This window comes from Symphalangus syndactylus, chromosome 11, assembly GCF_028878055.3.
Source record: "Symphalangus syndactylus isolate Jambi chromosome 11, NHGRI_mSymSyn1-v2.1_pri, whole genome shotgun sequence".
In the NCBI taxonomy this organism is placed as follows: domain Eukaryota; kingdom Metazoa; phylum Chordata; class Mammalia; order Primates; family Hylobatidae; genus Symphalangus; species Symphalangus syndactylus.
In genome coordinates, this window is record NC_072433.2 from 106,563,175 (window position 1) to 106,584,815 (window position 21,641).

General features: G+C 38.9%; 1 protein-coding gene and 1 non-coding gene across 6 annotated transcripts in view; one reads left to right on the plus strand and one right to left on the minus strand.

Annotated features, from left to right (window-relative positions):
* The first annotated feature begins 443 nt into the window (after positions 1–443).
* HSD17B4 (hydroxysteroid 17-beta dehydrogenase 4) overlaps positions 444–21,641 on the plus strand; it is an 88,210-nt gene continuing 67,012 nt past the window's right edge. For 2 of the 5 annotated variants that reach the window (XM_055298772.2, XM_055298774.2), the window contains exons 1-2: positions 497–659; positions 4,655–4,708. In XM_055298772.2, coding sequence (XP_055154747.1) covers positions 602–659; positions 4,655–4,708 — 112 coding nt within the window. In that variant the 5' untranslated portion in view covers positions 497–601. Of the gene's footprint in view, positions 660–872; positions 892–4,654; positions 4,709–19,926; positions 19,992–21,641 lie in introns of those variants that run through there. The other 3 variants (XM_055298775.2, XM_055298771.2, XM_055298776.2) reach the window with 3 other exon arrangements.
* On the minus strand, positions 17,236–17,334 carry LOC129457948 (small nucleolar RNA U13). Its single transcript, XR_008649478.1, has one exon. It is a non-coding gene; the product is annotated as a small nucleolar RNA U13 (small nucleolar RNA).

A 21,641-nucleotide genomic window follows, 5' to 3' on the forward strand; every position in this document is an offset into this window, starting at 1 on the left:
CAAGATCATTTAGGAACACTTGTCAAAATGTTTTTGTCCCTTGAGATTCTATTTTGGGAGGTAAGCAGTGGGGGTCCAGGACTCTGCATTTTGACAGTTCCCTGATGTGTGCATGCAAGAAGTGCAGGGATCATTACACTGACAAATCTTTACCATCCCTAAGGGGGACTTTCCTTCCCGGGGCTATCTCTGGAAGCCCCTCAAGGATAGTGGCCACATGCTGTTTCTCTAGGTCAGCAACTAAACCCAGAAAACGTTTACTGAGTGAATGATGAAACAATAGGTGAATAGGTGAACGCAGGGTGTCGAATCAACTATTCTTCTACACAGGTCCTAGCAGCTCACATTGTTTCCAGCCGCAGAAATGGCCCTTTCAAGTCCACTCTTAGGCAGGTCCTTCCAGCAAGTGGAGTCACTCTTAACTACATTTCCCAGGATTCCAAGGGAGCCGCGCGCTCTGCGCCCATCTTCCTACCAGAAATCGGCAAGTCACTGACCCTCGTCCCGCCCCGTCCATTCCCTGCCTCCTCCTGTCCCGAAGTCCGCCTCCAGCGGCTCTGCTTGTTCGTGTGTGTGTCGTTGCAGGCCTTATTCCTTATTCATGGGCTCCCCGCTGAGGTTCGACGGCCGGGTGGTTGTGGTCACCGGCGCTGGGGCAGGTGAGCATGCGAAGGTTGGAGGCCGCGCGACTTGCTCTCGCGCTGCTGGCCGCTCTTTTCGGGCCGGGCTACGCGCGGAGCCGCAGCTGAGGTCACGCCGCTGAGGTGGTGGGGAGCGGAGTGGCTATTCTTGAGGCACCAAATGTGTTGAGGAGGAAAGAGCCAGAAACACCTGGTCCCTCAGGCGGGTACAGCCCGCTTCTCCCCAGCACCCCGGTGTGGGCTTTCCAAGGTCCTGCCTGAGGGGAGAGGCCAGGCTGGGCTGCTGGTTGCAAAACTGGGTGAAAGTTCTCCCTAACGCTTATCTGTAGGCATCGATTGTTACTCTTCCTGCAATTAACTCTTAGATCTTTGCTTAGTCTTTTAAAGGACTGAAAAGCCGCGAGGAGTGGGGGCTGGAATTCTCCATCTGAAGCGCAGAGATGTCAGCTCCTGAAAAGTCATTCAGTCGTTCAGTGTTTGTTTCCCTCTGTCGTACGATTTTAAGTTCGTGAGAGGGCCTTCTTTAAAGAGGGCGTCTGATAAGAGCCCTTCCCCGTTGGAGTTTGTATGCTTAGCAAGTCACAAACTGTACTCGAAATCTCCTGGAGTCTTGGCAGAGCTTGTAAGCTCAAGTGCGCACAGGGGTCAGGCGTATGATGGAGAAAGAAAATGGGAGTAGGATGGGCACATTTGAGGAACTGGATAGCAGAGAATTCCGGAGTGGACCGGCCAGTGGGAAAGTTGCCTGTATTTCTGGAGCGGCAAAATGGAAAATTGTTACGTGAAATAACCCCATTTTTTAAAGTACAAAAAATTAAAACAAACCATTCATACCAACATAGATGCTGTGCAGTGAGATTTTACATTAGTTTCTCACCAGTGGGTGACCTGTGTAACCTCCAAGTGCAGGGATCTTGATATTATGCACCTTTGATTCTCCACTGGTAGTACCTTGTACCTGGAAAGGCCCTAATGCATGAATTATTTGAGTTATATATTAAACATTACAAACTGGAATTCTGTCAGTCAATTCCTATGTACTTTCATATCTGTATTGATAAAGTGGCTTCTTACGCTGCCTTTCAGAAAATGCTTTCAGTATTGATGAATAGCCAAGTATTTTATACCCATAGGTGTCTGGTTATATCTGCATGGGCATGTATTTGGGTGTACCCATACCTTCTAAATGTTTTTAGGAAAACATTTTTACACTTTGCTTTTGATGTAAATAATGTGTTTTACAACGCTTGGTGTTTTAAATCTTTTTTGACAGCTCTTGGATAATTTTCATCCAGGAGGTCCAGGGATTAATTACATTCTAAGACACTTTTGCCATTGCTAAGGAGACTTTCCTTTTCAGGGGCTATATCTGAAAATCATTCAAGGATGGGGACTGCTTCTTTTGACACCATTAGCATACTTACACATGGTATGCAGTACATTTTACACCAGGACGCAGTACACTTACACATGCACACACATCTGTATTTAAAACCAGTTCATGATGCAGTGTGTAGTACAGGCAGTGCACCCTGAAATTTATTTTCTGGTCTGTTTTATTTATAAATTGTAATTGCAACCCACACAATTAATTTTGTGAAACAATGAATTGTGACTAGACAGTTATGAACTTAGCACCTGCTGTTCATAAACTGGTTAAATTCTCTCTTACCCATTCAGAGTGGATTAAAATTTTTTTTTTTTTTTCAGAGGAAAAGGTCTTACTCTGTACCCAGGCTGGAGTGCAGTGACCCGATCATGGCTCATTGTAACCTTGAACTCCTGGGCTCAAGTGATCCTTTTGCATCAGCTTCCAGACTGGCTAGGACTATAGGCGTGTGCCACCATGCCCAGCTAATTTTTAAATGTTTTCAAGAGATGGAGTCTCGCTTTGTTGCCCAGGCTGGTCTCGAACTCCTGGCCTCAAGCGATCCTTCTGCTTGGATTAAATTCTAAAATAAGTTATTTGGCATAATTTCCTAGTTTTGGAAAACTGTATATTTTTGGTTCTTTTTGTTTTCGTTTGAGAGGGAGTCTTGCTCTGTTGCCGAGTCTGGAGTGCAGTGACATGATCTCGGCTGAATGCAACCTCTGCCTTCCGGGTTCAAACAATTCTCCTACCTCAGCCTCCCAAGTAGCTGGGGGTACAGGTGCACACCACCACGCCCGGCTGATTTTTGTGATTTTAGTAGAGACGGAGTTTCACCCTGTTGGCCAGGCTGGTCTTGAACTCCAGACCTCAAATGATCTGCCCACCTCTGTCTCATAAAGTGTTGGGATTACAGATGTGTCACTGCTCCTGGCCTTGGGTTGTCTTTGGAAGGGGCTAATAATTTATGCATCTCAGTTTGTTATTTGTATACCTGTTGATTAATTTATACTAACTATAAATTGTTAAATTTATTCATTTGTCAATGAAATTTATCAATTAACTTAAAATGTAAAAAACATACACATATTAAAAGATGTAAACAATACAGAAAAACAATCCAGAAGTAAGTCTTCCATCCCTTGTTGCTAGCCACATAGTTCTGTTCTCCAGAGGTAACCACTAATTGCTGGTTTCTAATGTATTTTTCCCGAGATACTCTATGCCTATAAAACTTCTCTCTTGGCTGGGTATGGAGGCTCACGCCTGTAATCCCAGCACTTTGGGAGGCCAAGGTGGGCTGATCACTAGGTCAAGAGATCGAGACCATCCTGGCCAACATGGTGAAACCCCATCTCTACTAAAAATACAAAAATTAACTGGGTGTCGTGGTGGGTGCCTGTAGTCCCAGCTACTCTCAAAGCTGAGGCAGGGCAATCACTTGAACCTGGGAGGCGGAGGTTGCAGTGAGCCGAGATCACGCCACTGCACTCCAGCCTGGGCGACTGAGTGAGACTGCATCTCAAAAAAAAAAAAAAAGAAAAAAAGCAAACCTTTCTCTCTGTCTCTGTATGTATGTATGTATGTATATATATATAAAATTTCTTTTTGAATATATAAATTTATACCTTATAGCTTTGAGTCAGAATTAAATATTTTCTGTGTTTGATGACTGTAGTCAAGGTTCACTGTGGGATACGGAAACCACTAGATATTTTAAGCAGTAAAGGATTCAATACAGGCAATTAGGTTTTAGGCAGGTCTTCTTAGAATAACTTCTGAAACAATAGGAAATTGATCCATTAGAGGAGGTAGTACCTCTGAGGCTGTCATTGGAGCTGTGCCACAGCCCAAGTAGCACTGGCACTAGGGACCTGAAGTATGGAAGCTGCCATCCAGGGATTAGGGAGCTGAATGAAGAAGTTGCTGCTATAGTCAGTTTTTGAATACCTAGGAACTTTTGAGAAAATTAGCTTCTTAACAACAACAACAGCCAGAACTCCCAGTAAGGTGGTCTCTGTCTCACTTCCACCTTCTTTTTTTTTTTTTTTTTTTTTTTTTCTTGAGACGGAGTCTGGCTCTGTCGCCCAGGCTGGAGTGCAGTGGTGCAATCTCGGCTCACTGCGAGCTCCGCCTCCCGGGTTCATGCCATTCTCCTGCCTCAGCCTCTCCAAGTAGCTGGGACTACAGGCGCCCGCCACCATGCCCGGCTAATTTTTTGTATTTTTAGTAGAGACTGGGTTTCACCGTGGTCTCGATCTCCTGACGTCGTGATCCGCCCGCCTCAGCCTCCCAAAGTGCTGGGATTACAAGCGTGAGCCACCGCGCCCGGCCCTCACTTCCACCTTCTAAGTTTTGTGCAGATGCATCAGATGGTGGAACCCATTTCACAGCATCCTAGCAGCTAAGCAGAATGGTAGGAAATGGTAATAGAATAGGTGGAAAAATACAGTTTTAAGCTTTCCAGCCTCTGCAAGCAGAAGAGAGTGGATAGGTTGAGAATGTCAGTGATAGGATAGGTTGAGAGTATCGTTAAAATGTAATTAATTGTTCACCAGTTTCTTTAAATGGGGATTGAGTTGAGCAGACCAAAAAAATTATGCTGACATTTCTTCAACTTTCTGATTATTTTGTTTTTGATTAGGATTGGGCCGAGCCTATGCCCTGGCTTTTGCAGAAAGAGGAGCGTTAGTTGTTGGTAAGTTGGTGTGTTTTTCTTTTTAATCCGTAGCTGATAACCAAAATACAATCTTCACAAGCTATCTTTGTCTTTCTATCAAATAATTTGTCAAGGTTGAATTTTATTGTTAATTTTTACTTTTGCCAGAAGGTTTTTACTCCAACTAAAGCTGTCTTTCTAACTTACTTTTAAAAGTGAACCAGTTTCACTGAATTCCCAACTTAACAGAATTGATAACGAAGGGCTAGGGGGTGGGCATGCTGGCTTGTGGCTATAACTCCAGTGACTTGGGAGGCTGAGGTGGGAGGATCGCTTGAGACCAGGAGTTCGAGGCTGCGGAGAACTATGATTACACCATTGCACTCCAATCTAGGTGATGGCACAAAACCCTGTTTCTCACAGAAAAGGGTGGGGACAAGGATTTATTGTATAAAAGGAAATTCTTGACTTTAGTAAATTGTAGGCTGTAATTTTTTGAGACAGGAGGTTCATCTACTGGTGCGAGATCAAAAGAGCGTCCCTGTAAGTGTATTGATAAAAGTAAGAAATAACTGAATTTTGAGAACTGGAAGTTTGGAGTCAAGGAATCCAAAGTATGGGTTTCTTGACTCTTTCATCAAAACTTTTCAACTGGAAGCTTTTTAAAATTTAATTGAGGGGGCAGTTATGTGAGTTTTTGTTTAGTAGTGGAGGGGTCAGATGGAAGATACTGTATTGAAGAATCCCAAAGGTGGGAGGTTTTAGTAATCTACATGGTTTGGACTGACCTAATGTGCTTGACAGTTGGTGTGGACACAGAAACGAATTTGTCCACCACTGAGCCTTTGTGGGGAATAACTAAATGGGTGCTAAGTGCAGGGGGATATGTAGGACCCAGTACTTATTAGCATATTTCCTGGGATAAAATTGTGGGCCCACAATGATCTTCTAATTTCAGCTTTCTGACATCTTACAAGGCAATACAGAGAGACGAATTTTCATCAGAGTAAGCAAGCAACCAGGTTTTCTAAACAAGCCCTAAGCAGAGCACTTGATACACTTTTCTCCTTCATTGTGGATGTGTAGCTTATCTTTATGGAAGGAACACTGACGCTTTGGATGTTCCTTGTTTAAGATCATAGCCACTGTCTGCTAATCCAATCTGCTTCTTATGGCAGGGATGAATTTTGACATTGTATTATTTGGACAGCGAGTATATATTTCAGGCCCACTTTGTCAGATTTTCCCAAGAATAGCTCATGTTGGGGCCTAAAGACACATGCTGTTACTATTTTTAATTTTCCTTCTCTTTTTATGTTGCTATTTAGTTCTTAATATTTTTACCTTATACATTTTTATTTATTTACATCTTTTCTGCTCAATTCCATAACGGCAAGGATCTTGTTTTATCTTTTGTATCTACTAAAGGATGTGGAATTTTTTTTGTGCAAAGAAGGTACTTTGTTCATTGGTTCTTTTATTGTTGATATACTTTTTTGGGGGAAGGGCTGGTGTCAGATTGGTTGAATACATTTCTTTTTTTTTGTTCTTGAGTAAGATATAAACTTAGTTTATAAACCTGTTTTATAAAAAATTTTATAACAGTATGTTCCTGTGCATCAGTTTTCCTTTATTTCCCTGTTCCCTCTCAATTTCTTAAATTCAGATTAGGAGTGTTTGAATTCTAAGAAAAAATTAAACAGAGATGCTGTGTCTATCTATTCTGTAATTGCATTATTATAGTAGAGATGATACTTGTGTCAAGTCCTGATAAAAGTCCAAGAATGTAGAAGAAAAATATTTCGAAACTTGAATGAAGAGCCAGATTTAGTTTAGTATTAAAGAGGAGAATTCAATCTATGTGGAAGTACAGAAATTTTGATTTATGTTTTCTATTCCTTTTTAAAGTCTGTGTCTTACCTGTTAGCCTTTTTACGTGTACATCATAGACACCGTGTTTCCAAGTTGCAACACACACATTAATTTTTTTTTTTTTTTTTTTTTTTTGAGATGGAGTCTCGCTTTGTTGCCCAGGCTGGAGCGCAGTGTCGTGATCTTGGCTCACTGCAACGTCTGCCTCCTGGTTCAAGCAGTTCTCTGCCTCAGCCTCCCAAGTAGCTGGGATTACAGGTGCCTGCCACCAAGCCTGGCTAATTTTTTTTTTTTAAGTAGAGATGCGGTTTCACCATCTTGGCCAGGCTGGTCTTGAACTCCTGACCTCTTTTTAGAAGTGGCATATCACTTCTACTGACATTTCATTGGCCAAAGGAAATCATTTGGCTAAGCCAAAAGTTAGGGGCATCATTTAAGATAGTCTCCAATTTTGTGTTAATATGATTGCTACGTTTTATATTCCAAAATATAAAGCTTATGGAATATTTAAATTTGGTATAAGAACTGCTAAGCCTTAGGCTGATCCTGTAAAAAGGGACATTTGCTTTTGTGTAAATTACATCTTTCAGGAAATGCTTGTGCATATCTTAAGCAGTCTATTGGGAATTCTGTAGTTTTGAAGTTTCCTTAGTAGGTAAACTATATCTGGTTCTCTGAATAGTAAGTTTTATTTTGAGGACGTAATCACAAGAAAGACTGACAAAAAGGAACAAAAAGGACTCCTTAGTAAAAGAAAGGGAGTTTTACTCTTGAACTGAAGGAACACCTTTGGGTAAATTGCATTACAATCTTTTTAAGTAAGATTGACTTTTCCGTGCTACAGTTACATAATAATGGTAAAGCTGAGTCTTAACTTCCTGTGGCCTGATGCTAGAGCCATCGTTTTTAACCACTATGGGATCTTGACAGCTGGAAGGTGAACTGTAGTGAGCAAGGTGCATTGCCTTTGAAGTCAGGCCAAGTTATAAATCCTGGCTCTGCTGCCTAATTACATGACCTCTCTGTTTGTAGCTGTCTTACCTAACTTCCAGGATTATGGTGAGGGTAAATGACACAAAATTAAAGCCTTTCAGAAACGGAAGAGAAAGGAACCAGTATCAGTCCCTGCTTACCATATATGAGTCACTCTGCTCAAGAACTGGATATATCAAAGTGAACCTGAGGTCTTGTTGACTCAAGGCACATGCTAGCCCCCTTATACATGTTTCTCCTAGATGCTAAAAGGAAAAGCTCTGTGTCTTAGTCTGTTTTCTGTTACTTATAACAGAACACTTAAAACCGGGTAATGTAATTTAAAAAAGGAATTTATTTCTTACAGTTATATAGGCTGAGTAGTCCACTGCTGAGGGGTAACATCTGGTGAGGAGGGCCTCCTTTCTGGTGGGGACTGTGTAGAGTCCCGAGATGGCACAGGGCATCACAGGGCAAGAGGCTGAGTGTGCTGGCTCTGGTCTCTTTTCCTCTTCTTTTAAAGCCACTAGTCTCACTCCCATGATAACCTGTTAATTCATTACCCGATTAATCCGTTAGTCCATGAATAGATTAATGCATTTATAAGGGCAGAGCCCTCACAATTCAATCACTTTGTAAAGGCCCCACATCTCTCTTTTTTTTTTGGAGAGTGAGTCTCGCTCTTTTGCCCAGGCCGGACTGCAGTGGCGCTATCTTGGCTCACTGGGTTCACCTCCCGGGTTCATGCCATTCTCCTGCCTCAGCCTCCCAAGTAGCTGGGACTACAGGTGCCTGCCACCGTGCCCAGCTAATTTTTTTTTTGTATTTTTAGTAGAGATGGGGTTTTACCGTGTTAGCCAGGATGGTCTCGATCTGCTGACCTCGTGATCCGCCCGCCTCGGCCTCCCAAAGTGCAGGGATTACAGGCATGAGACACCGTGCCCAGCCAAGGCTCCACATCTCAATACTGCCACATCAGGGATTAAATTTCGACATGAGTTTTGGAGGGGATAAATATTTAAACCATTGCAGGCTGCTTTAGGCACTGATATACTCTCTGCAAGGGTGAGTATAGTGCTTAGTAATCAAGAATATATACTGATTGAATAAGTGAAACTGATATAATACAGGGAGAAAGATCGTAAGAAGGCACATGTGAATTCCAGCTTATAATAAATGAGCCATACATAAAATACCCACATCTCCGTTGGATACCTCCATGACTATCACCAACCTGCATTATGGGGGAAAACCTTTGAATAAATTTAGAGTAGCTCTTAGCTATTTGTCATTTTAAGAGCTAGAGTAGTTCTTAGCAATTTGTTATTTTGTCATTTGCAAGTTTTAAAAAAAGTAATAAGGTTAATAGACTTAACATCAAATAGATTCATTTATTCATCTAACAAGTATTTATTAAGTGTCTATTATGTAGCAAACACTGTTCTAGATGTCAGAGGAATATAGTGGGAATAAAACAGGGTCCCTACTTTCATGGTGCATATATTCTAGTGGGGGGCAGTGGAGGGACAGATAATCAACAAATACATATGTAAAAATATAATAGATGTAGGTGCTGTGGAGAAAAAAATGAGTGAATGGAACAGAAAATGCTGAAAGAAGACTTTTAAGGAGAGACTGGAGGAAGTGAAGGAGTGCCCCTTGAGGAGATCTGCTGCCGCAGCATCTCTGGCAGAGGAAGCAGCTGAAGCCAGGTTACTGAGGCCGGAGCAGGCATGGTATGTTTTAGGGTTAGGAAGGGGGCCAGTGTGGTTATATAGCGAGCAAGGTCATAAGGGAGACAAAAGTGAGAGATGAGGGCAGAGGGGTCCTAGAAGGCCAGATTACATAGGACCTTTAGTTCAGAGTAAGGACTGACTTTTACCCTGAGATGGGGTAAAAAGCAATGTACATAATACTTATCAAGTAATATTGATGCTCAGATAAAAACTTTATTTCTCTCTCAACAGTTCAGTAAAGGAATTTATGATTCGTATCTTATGTAACAAAGAATTAAGATCTTTTATAAATAAAGGACATTTACAAATCTATAAGAAAGACAAGTATCCCAAATAAAATGTGAACTAAATAGGCAAAACAATAATAAATATAAATACAAGCCATGAAAATAAAATATTACTTTACTAGTGCTCAAAAAAATGTAAACCAAAATAATGAGCTACAAATTGTAATCATTTAATTGTCAGACTGAAGGCAATGATAATAACCAATGTTGTGAGAATGTGGGGTAACAGGCATTCTCACAAACACGTGGTTCTATTTTCAGGCTATTGACGCCTGATAATTTGGTACCTTGTACTTAGTTATCTATTTACCTACTTATAGAATACTTTTTATCGGATCTAAGTGTGTTTTAGAATTCCTTGGATCCTGGCTGGGTGCAGTGGCTCACGCCTGTAATCCCAACACTTTGGGAGGCTGAGGCAGGAGGATTGCTTGAGGCCAGGAGTTCCAGGCCAGCCTGGGCAACATAGCAAGACATGCTGTCTTTGCCAAAAAAAAAAAAAAAAGGCCAGGTGTGGTGGTGCATGCCTGTAGTCTTAGCTACTCAGGAGGCTGAGGCAGGAGGATGGTTTGAGCCTGGGAGTTTGAGACTTCAATGAGCTATCATTGTGTCACTGCACTCAGCCTGGGTGACAGTGATACCCTGTCTCAAGAAAAAACAAAAAGGATTTCCCAATATTCTTACATTCCCAATATAGCACGTATTTGATAAAATTTTGGGAATGCTTTTTAGGAAAAATCTTCTGTAGTTAATAGACTGTCCAAGTCACTGATTTATTTAAAATGACAAAAACGAGGAAAAGATTCATGTTAAAAAAAACCCTCCAGGGTTATGAACTAGATTTTATATGGAAAATGTACAAATGTATCACACTTTGGAACATTTTGATGGTTTCAGCTGAAAAGACTTGACCCTTGACTATCATAGTCTTACCATTTTTTAGTACCTATTTGAAAGCTGTTTGTTTCAGTTGGGTGGTTGAGTTATCTTTTCCTTCATATCCTCCCCAACAATGTGATTTTTTTCTTTTTTTTGCTTAGTGGAAATAATGATCTTTTTAGGGTAAAAGAAACTTGCTTAACACATTTGAGGGGCAGAGTGGTACTGTAGTACGTCCAATTTCTAATGTAAATTTTGCCGTTTCTTATAGACTTAGGGACCTGTGGTAAGATAATCTTTTCCAGACTGTTTTCTTATCTGTGAAAGTAGGAACAATTGTTACTGCCAATCTGTTAAAAAGCTATCTGGAGATTAAATGCATCAGTGTACATAGCGGTTTTATTGAAATGTGAAGTAAACACATATCAGTATATGTTGTTATTATTACTACTAGAATTTTAGCTATACATTTAAGTAGTAACAGTCTCACGTGTTATGAATATAATTCTCTTTGTATAAAATTGCAAAAAGTATTTTTAATGTTCTTTCTACATCTAAGCTTTTCAGCATGTACCAATGATTTTCTTTTCTTATTATTTTTAATAGACATAATAATTATACATATTTATGGGGTACAGTGTGATATTTTCATACCTTTATACAGTGTGTAATGATCAAATCAGTAATTAGCATATCCATCACCTGAAACATTTATCCTTTCTTTGCATTGGGAACATTCCAAATCCTCTCTTCTAGTTATTTAAAAATACAGTATAAATTATTGTTGGCCATAATCACCCTAGAGTACTATACACCACTAGAACTTATTCCTTCTATTTAGTTGTAATTTTGTATTGGTTAATCAATCTCTTCCTATTCCCCTCTTCCCTGCTACCCTTCCCAGCCTCTAGTAACCAGTCTTATACTCTGTACTTCTGTGAGATCAACTTATTTAGCTTCCACATATGAGTGAAAACATGCTGTATTTATCTTTCCGTGCCTGGCTTATCTTACTTAACATAATTTCCTCCAGGCTCATCCATGTTGCTGAAAATGACAGGATTTCATTTTTTTAATGGCCAAATAGTATTCTATTATGTATCGTGTGCCACATTTTCTTCATTCATCTGTTGATGAATGCTTAGGCTGGTTCCATAGCTTGACTATTGTGAATAGTGCTGCAGTAAACATGGGAATGCAGGTACCTCTTTGACATACTGATTTCCTTTCCTTTGAGTTATATATACCCAGCAATGGGATTAATTCATATGGTAGTTCCGTTTTTAGTTTTTTTGAATAACCTCCATACTATTGTACATAATGGCTGTACTAATTTACATTTCCACCAATAATATATGAGTTTCATTTTCTCCACATTTTTGTCATCTTTTTTTTTTTTTTTTGCCTTTTTGATAGTAGCCATTCTAACTTGAAATGATCTCATTGTGATTTTGATTTGCATTTTCCTGATGATTAGTGATGTTGAACATTTTTTCTTATACTTCTTGGCCATTTATATGTCTTTTTTTTTTTTTTTTAAGACAGCCTCACTCTGTTGCCCAGGCTAGAGTGCAGTGGTGTGATCTTGGCTCACTGCAACCTCCACATCCTGGCTTCAAGTGATTCTCCTGCTTCAGCCTCCTGAGTAACTGGGACTACAGGCACCTGCCACCACACCCAGCTATTTTTTTTGTAGTTTTAGTAGAGACGGGGTTTCACCATGTTGGTCAGGCTAGTCTCAAACTCCTCATCTCAAATGATCCGCCTACCTCGGCCTCTCAAAGTGCAGAGATTACAGGCATGAGCCACCGCACCTGGCCATTGAGAAGTGCCTATTCAGTTCATTTGCCATTTTAAAAATATACTGTTTATTACTTATTTATTAGGGTTATTTATTTTTTATTTTTGGTGTTGAGTTTTTTATGTATTTTGGATATTAATCTCTTGTTGGATGAATAGTTTGCAAATATTTTCTCCCATTCTGCAAGTTGTCTCTTCACTGTTGATTGTTTTTTTGCCATGCAGAAGATTTTAGTTTGATCTAATCCCATTTGTTTATTTTTGCTTTTGTTGCCTGTGCTTCCGAGATCTCATTTATAAAATCTTTGCCCAAACCAGTGTCCTGAAGTGTTTCCCCTATGTTTTCTTCTAGTAGTTTCATAGTTTCAGGTCTTATGTTTAGGTTTTTAATAAATTTTGTGTTGATTTTTGTATATGATGAGAGATAGGGGTCTATTTTCATTCTTTTGCATATGGATATCCAGTTTTCCCAGCACCATATATTGAAGAGACTGTCCTTTCCCCCACGTATGTTCTTGGCACCTTTGTAGAAAATCAATTGGTTTTAAATGTGTGGATTTATTTCTGTGTTATCTATTCTGTTCCATTGGTCTGTGTATCTATTTTTATGTCACTACCATTGCTGTTTGAGTAGCTGTAGCTTTTTTTTTTTTTCTCTTCTTTTGAGATGATGTCTTGCTCTGTCGCCCAGGCTGGAGTGCAATGGCGTGATCTCGGCTCACTGCAACCTCCGCCTCCTGGGTTCAAGCGATTCTCCTGCCTGAGCCTCCCGAGTAGCTGGGACTACAGGCACCCGCCACCAAGCCCAGCTAATTTTTATATATTTTTTAATAGAGATAGGGTTTCACCATGTTGGCCAGGATGGTCTCGAACTCTTGACCTCATGATCCGCCTGCCTCAGCCTCCTGAAGTGCTGGGATTATGGGCATGAGCCACCCCGCCTGGCCTTTGGTAGCTCTAGCTTTATAGTATATTTTGAAGTCAAGTAGTGTGATACTTTCAGCTTTGTTCTTTTTGCTCAATATTGCTTTGGTTATTTGGGATCTTTTGTGGTTTCATGTGAATTTTAGGATTTTTTTTTTTTCTATTTCTTTGAAGAATGTCACTGGTTCCCTGGTTGTCTAGTGGCTAGGAACAACAGCAAAAAAAGAATGCCACTGGCATTTTGATAGAGATTGCATTGAACCTGTAGATCACTTTGGGTGGTATGGCCATCTTAACAGTACTAATTCTTCCAATCCATGAATGGGTTAATTTATTTCTAGGTATTTTATTATTTTTTTTCTGGTGATTGTAAATGGGATTGCTTTCTGGTTTCTTTTTCAGCTGGTTTGTTATTGGTTTATATGGTATGGATGTTTTTCTCCTCCAAATCATGTTGAAATGTGATTGGCTTAACACCAACCCATTGGCGATAAGTGAGTTCTTACTCAGTTCATGTGAGATCTGGTTGTTTAAAACAGTCTGGGACCTCCTTCTCCCTCTTGCTGCCACTCTTGCCATTGCGATGCACTTGCTCCCCCGTCGCCTTTTGCCATGATTGGAGGCTTCTTGAGGGCCTTACCAGGAGCAGATGCTGGAGGCCTGCCTATACAGCCCACAGAACTATACTCTAATTAAACCTGTTTTCGTTATAAATTACCCAGCCTCAGGTATTTCGTATAACAATGCAGAAGTGGCCTGACACGTTGGTGTATAGAAATGCTACTGATTTTTGTATGTTGATTTTGTATTCTGCAACTTTACCGGATTCATTTATCAGTTCTAAGAGTTTTTTGATGGAGTCTTTAGGTTTTTCTATGTATAGGATTTTGTCATCTGTAAACAGGAACAGTTTGATGTCCTTCTTTTTAATTTGGATGCCCTTTATTTCTTTCTCTTGCCTAATTGCCTTGGCTAGTACTTTCAGTACTATGTTGAGTAAGAGTGGTGAAAGTGGGAATTTTTGTTTTGTTCCAGTTTTTAGAGGAAAAGCTTTCAGCTGTTCCCTCTTGCGTATGATGTTAGCTGCAGGTTTGTAATATATGACCTTTATTGTATTGAGGTACATTCCTTCTATACCTAATTTGTTGAGAGTTTTTATCATGAAGGAATATTGAATGTTACCACATGCTTTTTCTGTGTCTCTCGAGATGATCAGATGGTTTTCTTCTCCTTTATTTTGTTGATGTGATATATCACATTTATTGATAAACATAACCATCGTTACATCTCTGGCTAAATCTCACTTGGTTATGATATATAATCTTCTAATTGGATTCCGTTTGCTAGTATTTTGTTTAGGATTTTTGTGACTGTGTTCATCAGGGATATTGGACTTCAGTTTTCTTTTTTTTGTTGTTTTGTCCTTGTCTGGTTTGGGTATCCGTATAATGCCCACCTCATAGAATGAGTTTGGAAGAAATCTGTTCCCCCCCTTCAATTTTTGGAAATAATTTGAGAAGAATTTGTATTAGTTCTTTAAATATTTGGTAAAATTCAGCAGTGAAACTGTCTGATACTGCTCTGTTCTTTCTTGGAAGACTTTTTATACCTGCTTCAATCTTGTTCCTTGTTATTGACCTGTTCAGATTTTCTGTTTCTTCTGAGTTGAATCTTGGTAGTAGGTCATATGTCTATGTCCAGTTTTCCTCTAGTTTGTTGGCGTAGAGTTGTTCATAGTCTTTAATGATCTTTTTTATTTCTGTGGTATCAGTTGTAATGTCTTTTTTTCATTTCTGATTTTATTTGTGTCTTTTCTTTTTTTCTTAGTCTAGCTAATGAATTGTCAGTTTTGTTTATCTTTTCAAAAAACCAACTTTTTGTTTCAGTGACCTTCTGTAATTTTTTAGTCTCAATTTTGTTTATTTCTTCTCTGATCTTTATTAATTCTATCTACTGATTTTGGATTGGTTCTTGCTTTTCTAGTTCTTTGAGATGCATTTTTAGATTGTTTATTTGAATTCTTTCTACTTTTCCAGTGTAGGCATTTATTGCTATAGGCTTTCCTCTTAGTACTGCTTTTGCTGTGTTTCATAGGCTTTGGTATATTGTGTTTTTATTTTCATTTGTTTCAAGAAATGTTTAAATTTTCTTCTTAATTTCTTTGCTACCCATTGGTTATTCAGGAATATGTTGTTTAGTTTGCATGTATTTGTACTGTGTCCGAAGTTCTTGTTATTGATTTCTAGTTTTTCTTCATTGTGGTTAGAAACCAAAATCATATCAAATAAAAAATTTATTGAGGCTTATTTTGTGGCCTAACTTATGGTCTGTCGTGGAGAATGTTTCATGTGCTGATGTGTATCTGCAGCTGTTGGATCAAATGTTCTGTTAACTTCTGTTAGGACTATTTCATTTCTAGAGCAGTGGTCTTACTGGTCCATTTTGTTTACAGAGCAGTTTAAGTCCAAAGTTTCTTTGTTGATTTTCTTTCTTGATGATCTGCCCAATGCCATGAGTGAGGTATTGAAGTCCCCAACTATTATTGTATTGAAGTCTATCTTTCTCATTAGATCTGGTAGCATTTGCTTTATATATCTGGGTGTTCCAGTGTTGGGTGCATATATATTTACAACTGTTATGTCCTCTTGCTGAAATGATATCTTTATCTTTATATAATGACCTTGTTTTTCGCTTTGCACTGTTTTTGACTTAAAGTCTATCATATCTGATGTAAGTATATAGTTGACTCTTGAACAACATAGGTTTGAATTGTGCAGGTTCACTTATACATTTATATTTTAAAAACCAAACATCAATAGAAAATACAATATTCATAGGATGTGAAATTTGCATATATGGAGGGCCTACTTCTTGTATACATGGGTTTCACAGGGCCAACTTCAGGACTTGAGTAGACACAGATTTTGATGCACGTGGAGTGTCCTGGAACAAATGCCTTGTATATACTGAGTTATGAATGTAGTTATTCTGCCTATTTTTGGTTTCTATTTGTATAGAATATCTTTTTCTATCCTTTCATTTTCAGTCTGTGTGTGTCTTTACAAGTAAAGTGAGTTTCTTATAGGTAGCATATAGTTGAATATTTAAAAAAATCTATCTAACCAATCTCTGTCTTTTAATTGGGAAATTTAATTCATTTATATTCAAGATAAATAGGCAAGAACTTCTGTCATTTTGTTAATTGTTTTCTGTTTTTTTTTTTTTTGTATGTTCTTTGTTCCTTTCTTTATCTTTTATTGTCTATCTCTTCTGTTTGGTGGTTTTTTTGTAGTGACAAAATTGGATTCTTTTCTCTTTCTCATTTGTGTATCTGCTCTGCCAGTGAGTTTTAAGCTTTCATATGTTTTCATGGTGGTAGTTCATCCTTTCACTTCCAGATGTAGGACTCCCGTAAGCATTTCTTTTAAGACTGGTCTAGTGGTGATAAATTCCCTCAGTTTTTTCTTGTCTGGGAAAGACTTTGTTTCTCCTTTATTTCCGAAGGATAGCTTGCTGGAGTAGTATTCTTGGCTGGCAGGTTTTTTTTTTTTTCTTTCAGCATTTTGAATGTTATTCCATTCTCTCTTGGCTTGTAATGTTTCTGCAGATAAATCTGCTGTTAGTCTAATAAGTCTTATATGTGACTTAATGCTTTTTTCTTGCTGTTTTTAATATTCTCTTTTTGTCTTTGACTTTTGACAGTTTTACAAGAATGTGCTTTGGAGAGGACATTTTTGGGTTGAATCCATTTGAAGACCTTTGAGTTTCCTGGATATGGATGACCATCTTTCTTTCAGGACTTGGGAGTTTTCAGCTAAAATGTTTTCTATGCCCAACTTCGCTCCTTCTGTAACTCTCAATATGTAAAAATTTGTTTACTTAATGGTGTCCCATTACTACCATAGGCTTTCTTCATTCTTTTTCTTGTTTTTCTCTTTCCTTTTTTTTTTTTTTTGTCTGACTGGGTTATTTCAAAAGACCTGTCTTTGAGTTTAAATATTCTTTCTTTTGCTTGATGTAGTCTGTTGTTGAAGCTTTCAGTTGTATTTTTAAATTTCATTCATTGAATTCCTGTTTTTTTTTTTTTTCTTTTTCCTATCAGATGGGCAATGTGCTTATTTCATGACAAAGTTTGAGGGAGGCACATCTTACACATGAGGGTGAACACTCAATCATCACACTTTATTCATTGTATTCTTAAGCTCTGTTTTTTTTTAATGATACATCTTTTTGTTGAATTTCTCATTTAGATCATGAATTGTTTTTCTGATTGTCTTGTATTAGCTATCTATATTTTTCTTGTATCTCACTGGATTTCCTTAAGATCATCATTTTCAGGAATTTCATAGATTTTCTTCTATTTAGGTTTGTTACTGGAAAGTTGTGTTTCTTTGGAGGTGTCGTGTTTCCTTGTTTTTCCATGTTTCTTTTTTTTTTTTTAACTTAAAGTGTTTAAAGAAAGATATCTCTTTATTTTTATTTCTTTATTTATCCACCTAGAGACAGGGTCTCACTCTGTTGCCCAGGCTGGAGTACAGTGGCACGATCTCGGCTCGCTGCAACCTCTGCCTCCTGGTTCAAGCAATTCTCCTGCCTCAGCCTCCTTAGTAGTTGGGACTATAGGTGTCCACCACCATGTTTGGCTAATTTTTGTTATTTTTAGTAGAAATGCGGTTTCATCATGTTGGCCATACTGGTCTCGAACTCCTGACCTCAAGTGATCCACCTGCCTCGGCCTCCCAAAGTGCTGGGATTGCAGGCGTGAGCCACTGCACCTGGCCTGTTTTTCCATATTTCTTTTGTTCCTACATTGATATTTGTGTGTCTAGCAGAACGGTCGTATCTTCCACTTTTATGAATTAACTTTTGTAGGGAAAGACTTTTTTCTCTATATATCAGTTAGGTTAGGTGTTTGGTTTAGCTTCTGGTTGGGCACAGATGTGTAATTGCTTTGTGATTTCTTTGGCTGTAATCAACATCAGCAGTGTCTGTATGTGCCTCAGTGGCCTTGACTTTGGTGTTTGTGCAGACAGTGGCACGGTTTTGCTGGGAACAGGGATTGCCAGATGGGTTAGTTGTCAGTCCCTGGTGAGTGAGCATGGTGCATGGTAGATCCTCCATGGGAGGGGGAAGGGTTGCTGGTGGTGTCAGTTGTCTTGGTCCATATGGGGCACATGTGGCACATGGTTGCTTTACTGCTAGATACATCATGGTTGCTTGAGGTGATAGATACTGGCCAGGCTAATTCTCAGTCTCTGGGGAATGCGTATGTCAGCCTTTCTCTTCTTGGTGGCAGCGTCCCCATTGTACTTGAATGTCTGTTTTTTTTTTTTTTTTGAGTGTAGGGTGCTGCATGGACTCAGGTGTTGAAGTCATAGTGGTACCACTGAAACTAGCTGGGGTCATGATCCTGCAGCCTTCTGTGTGGGCATGGTGGGATGATGGTAGATGGCACCCCTAGGATGTGGAGATGTCTGGGCTATTGGCCTCCAGGTCAGAATGCACAACAGCAGTGGTTCCATTCCCAAAATGGTGTCATACTGTAACAGCTTGGGTCTCATGGGATGGGGAGGACTCAGCTTGTGTTCTTTTTCAGGAGCAATTCAGCTATGTATACTCCAGGCAGGTTCCTATACTGAGCTCAGGGTCTGTGATTGCAGATATTTGTGATGGTAATGGCGACTCTTGGGTATCCCGCACTTAACCTTTTGCCCACAGTGGGAAGTCCCTGTCAGCTCTAAGCTGATTCCATCTGGATGCTTCACTTCCCCCTCTAAGCTGCCATGCAGAGTTTCTGTGCCTCAGAGGGTTTTTGTCACTTCCTTGCTGAATTTTCATGTTCTCCCTTAGACATTCTACCTGAAGTGCTGTTATTTGTTGTTTTGATCCTTCTCTGCAGAGGAGACAAGGATTGGGCACCTGTAGTTGGCCATCTTGATGACATCTAACCAGTGTTTTTCTAGTTAAGATTTTAATTTCTGTGATTTCGCTCTGGTGATAGTAGGATTGCTGAATAGGTCAGTGTCAATTTAGTGGTCTCTAATGTAGAGATTTGTTTGAGATAAATTTACCCCAATATTATTTAACTGCCCATGATTGATCTCAATAAGTTATTTATCCAGCTTTCAATGCTTGCCTGCCTGGTTGCGCTTTGTAAAATTTCCACTTGGGGGTAGTGTTTCATTGCACAATCAAACAATGCTTTCTTCACTTAAGTATCACGTTTTCTAATTTGCTTTTGAACTTTCTTGTGCTTAAAAGGATCATAAAAGACTGTTAGCTGTCTTAAAATCTTGAGTTTTTTAGCTGGTTGTTTCCTGTCATTTGAATAATTGCATTGAAATGAACAATTAATAAGAATTCAGTCTTTTGAGAATCCTAACACTTTTTCCATCTCTTGAGGGATAATATAAGCCTCTTTCTATTATTTTGTGTCTTGTAACATTTTTTTTTGTCTTATAACATTTTTATTTTCAATAAGACTTATCGTATTATACTGTCAGAAAAAAATATCAGTCCACATTTAGAAAAACTCATTTCCTGTTTTTAAAAAGTTAAGTGAAAATATATATGCCTTAGCTGATTTTAGGCGTTGGCTTTTTCTCCATATTATCCCATTACTTATTTATCCAATTCCACTGTCAGCTCTCACCCCAGTTTTGAAAAGAGCAGTTTTTCAGAAGAAAAAAAAACTTGTTTAAAAAAAAATTGTGTTAATCGTAACTATTACATTTTCATATATACCATTATGCTATTTATTAATTAGTAACTTTTTTTATTGTTACAGCTTTCAAAATCTATGCAGTAACCCTACGGAGAAGATCATTTCACAATGCAGATTCTTTGTTTCAAGTAGTTCTCTTAAGTTCTGTTTTTACAAGTTATTTGGCATTTATCTATGTATCATTTTATTAGTTTTTGCATGTTATTTTGTAAATTTTTTCATAAATTATTGTGTAAATTAACTTTGTTATTCTTATTTGATTATGTTGGCTTGGATATATACTTTATCCTAAAATCTGTGTATTACTGTGGCCATCGCATACTTAACTTTCAATAGATTATAAACTCTTTGAGGGCAAACACCATTCTTACACATTTGTGTGTCCCTCTGTAGATTTTCTTGCAAATAGTAAATAATCAATTAATGTTTGTAAATATATAATTGGATATAGGGAGATGTTATATGGTAAGTGTGATCAGTTAAACATATGAACATGGAGTTATGGTGTAAATTAGTGACTAAACATCTATTGGTTCTATATGTAATTTTTGACCTCTTTTGGTAAATCATTTTTATTTCTTTCATTTTAGACACTGCGTGTGTTGTAAAAACTTAAAATATAATTTTCTAATATTTTAAGCTCATGCCTGTTTCTTTTAAAATCACCATTCTTATACATAAAGACTTTCTGATGGAGAAGATGTTTCAACATTGTATGCTTAATCTTTAAAAACTTTTTTATTGTGGTAAGAATACTTACAACATCTATCCTCTTCACAAGGTTTTTTTTTTTTTTTTTTGAGACGGAGTCTCGCTCTGTCGCCCAGGCTGGAGTGCAGTGGCGCAATCTCGGCTCACTGCAAGCTCCGCCTCCCGGGTTCACGCCATTCTCCTGCCTCAGCCTCTCCAAGTAGCTGGGACTACAGGTGCCCGCCACCACGCCCAGCTAATTTTTTTGTATTTTTAGTAGAGACGGGGTTTCACCGTGATCTCGATCTCCTGACCTCGTGATCCGCCCGCCTCGGCCTCCCAAAGTGCTGGGATTACAAGCATGAGCCACCGCGCCCGGCCTCACAAGGTTTTAAGTGTACAATATAGTATTGTTATAGGTATGTTGTATAGCCGATCTGTAGAACTTATTTGTCTTGCATAATTGAAACTTTTTTTTTTTTTTTTTTTTGAGACAGAGTTTCCACTCTGCTGCCCAGGCTGGAGTGCAGTGGCATGATCTCAGCTCACTGCAACCTTTGCCTTCTGGGTTCAAGCGATTCTCCTGCCTCAGCCTCCTGAGTAGCTGGGATTACAGGTGTGCATCATCACGCCCAGCTAATTTTTGGATTTTTAGTAGAGACGGGGTTTCACCATGTTGGCCGGGCTGGTCTTGAATTCCTGACCTCGGGTGATCCACCCGCCTCGACCTCCCAAAGTGTTGGGATTACACGCATGAGCCACCGCGCCCGGCCCAACATAATTGAAATTTTATACCCATTGGTTAGCAACTTTCCGTTTCCAGCATCTCGCTAATTCCTGGCAACCATCATTCTATTTTCTGATTCGATGAGTTTTGATATTTTAGATACCCCACATAAGTGGAATCATGCCAGTGTTTGTCCTTTTGTGACTCACTTATTTCGTTTAACATAGTGTGTCTTCAGAGTTTATTCGTATTATCACATATTGCAGTATTTTATTCTTTTTAAATGCAGAATTATGTTTCATTGTATGTATATACCCCATTTTCTTTTTTCATTCACCTATCCATGGACATTTAGGTTGTT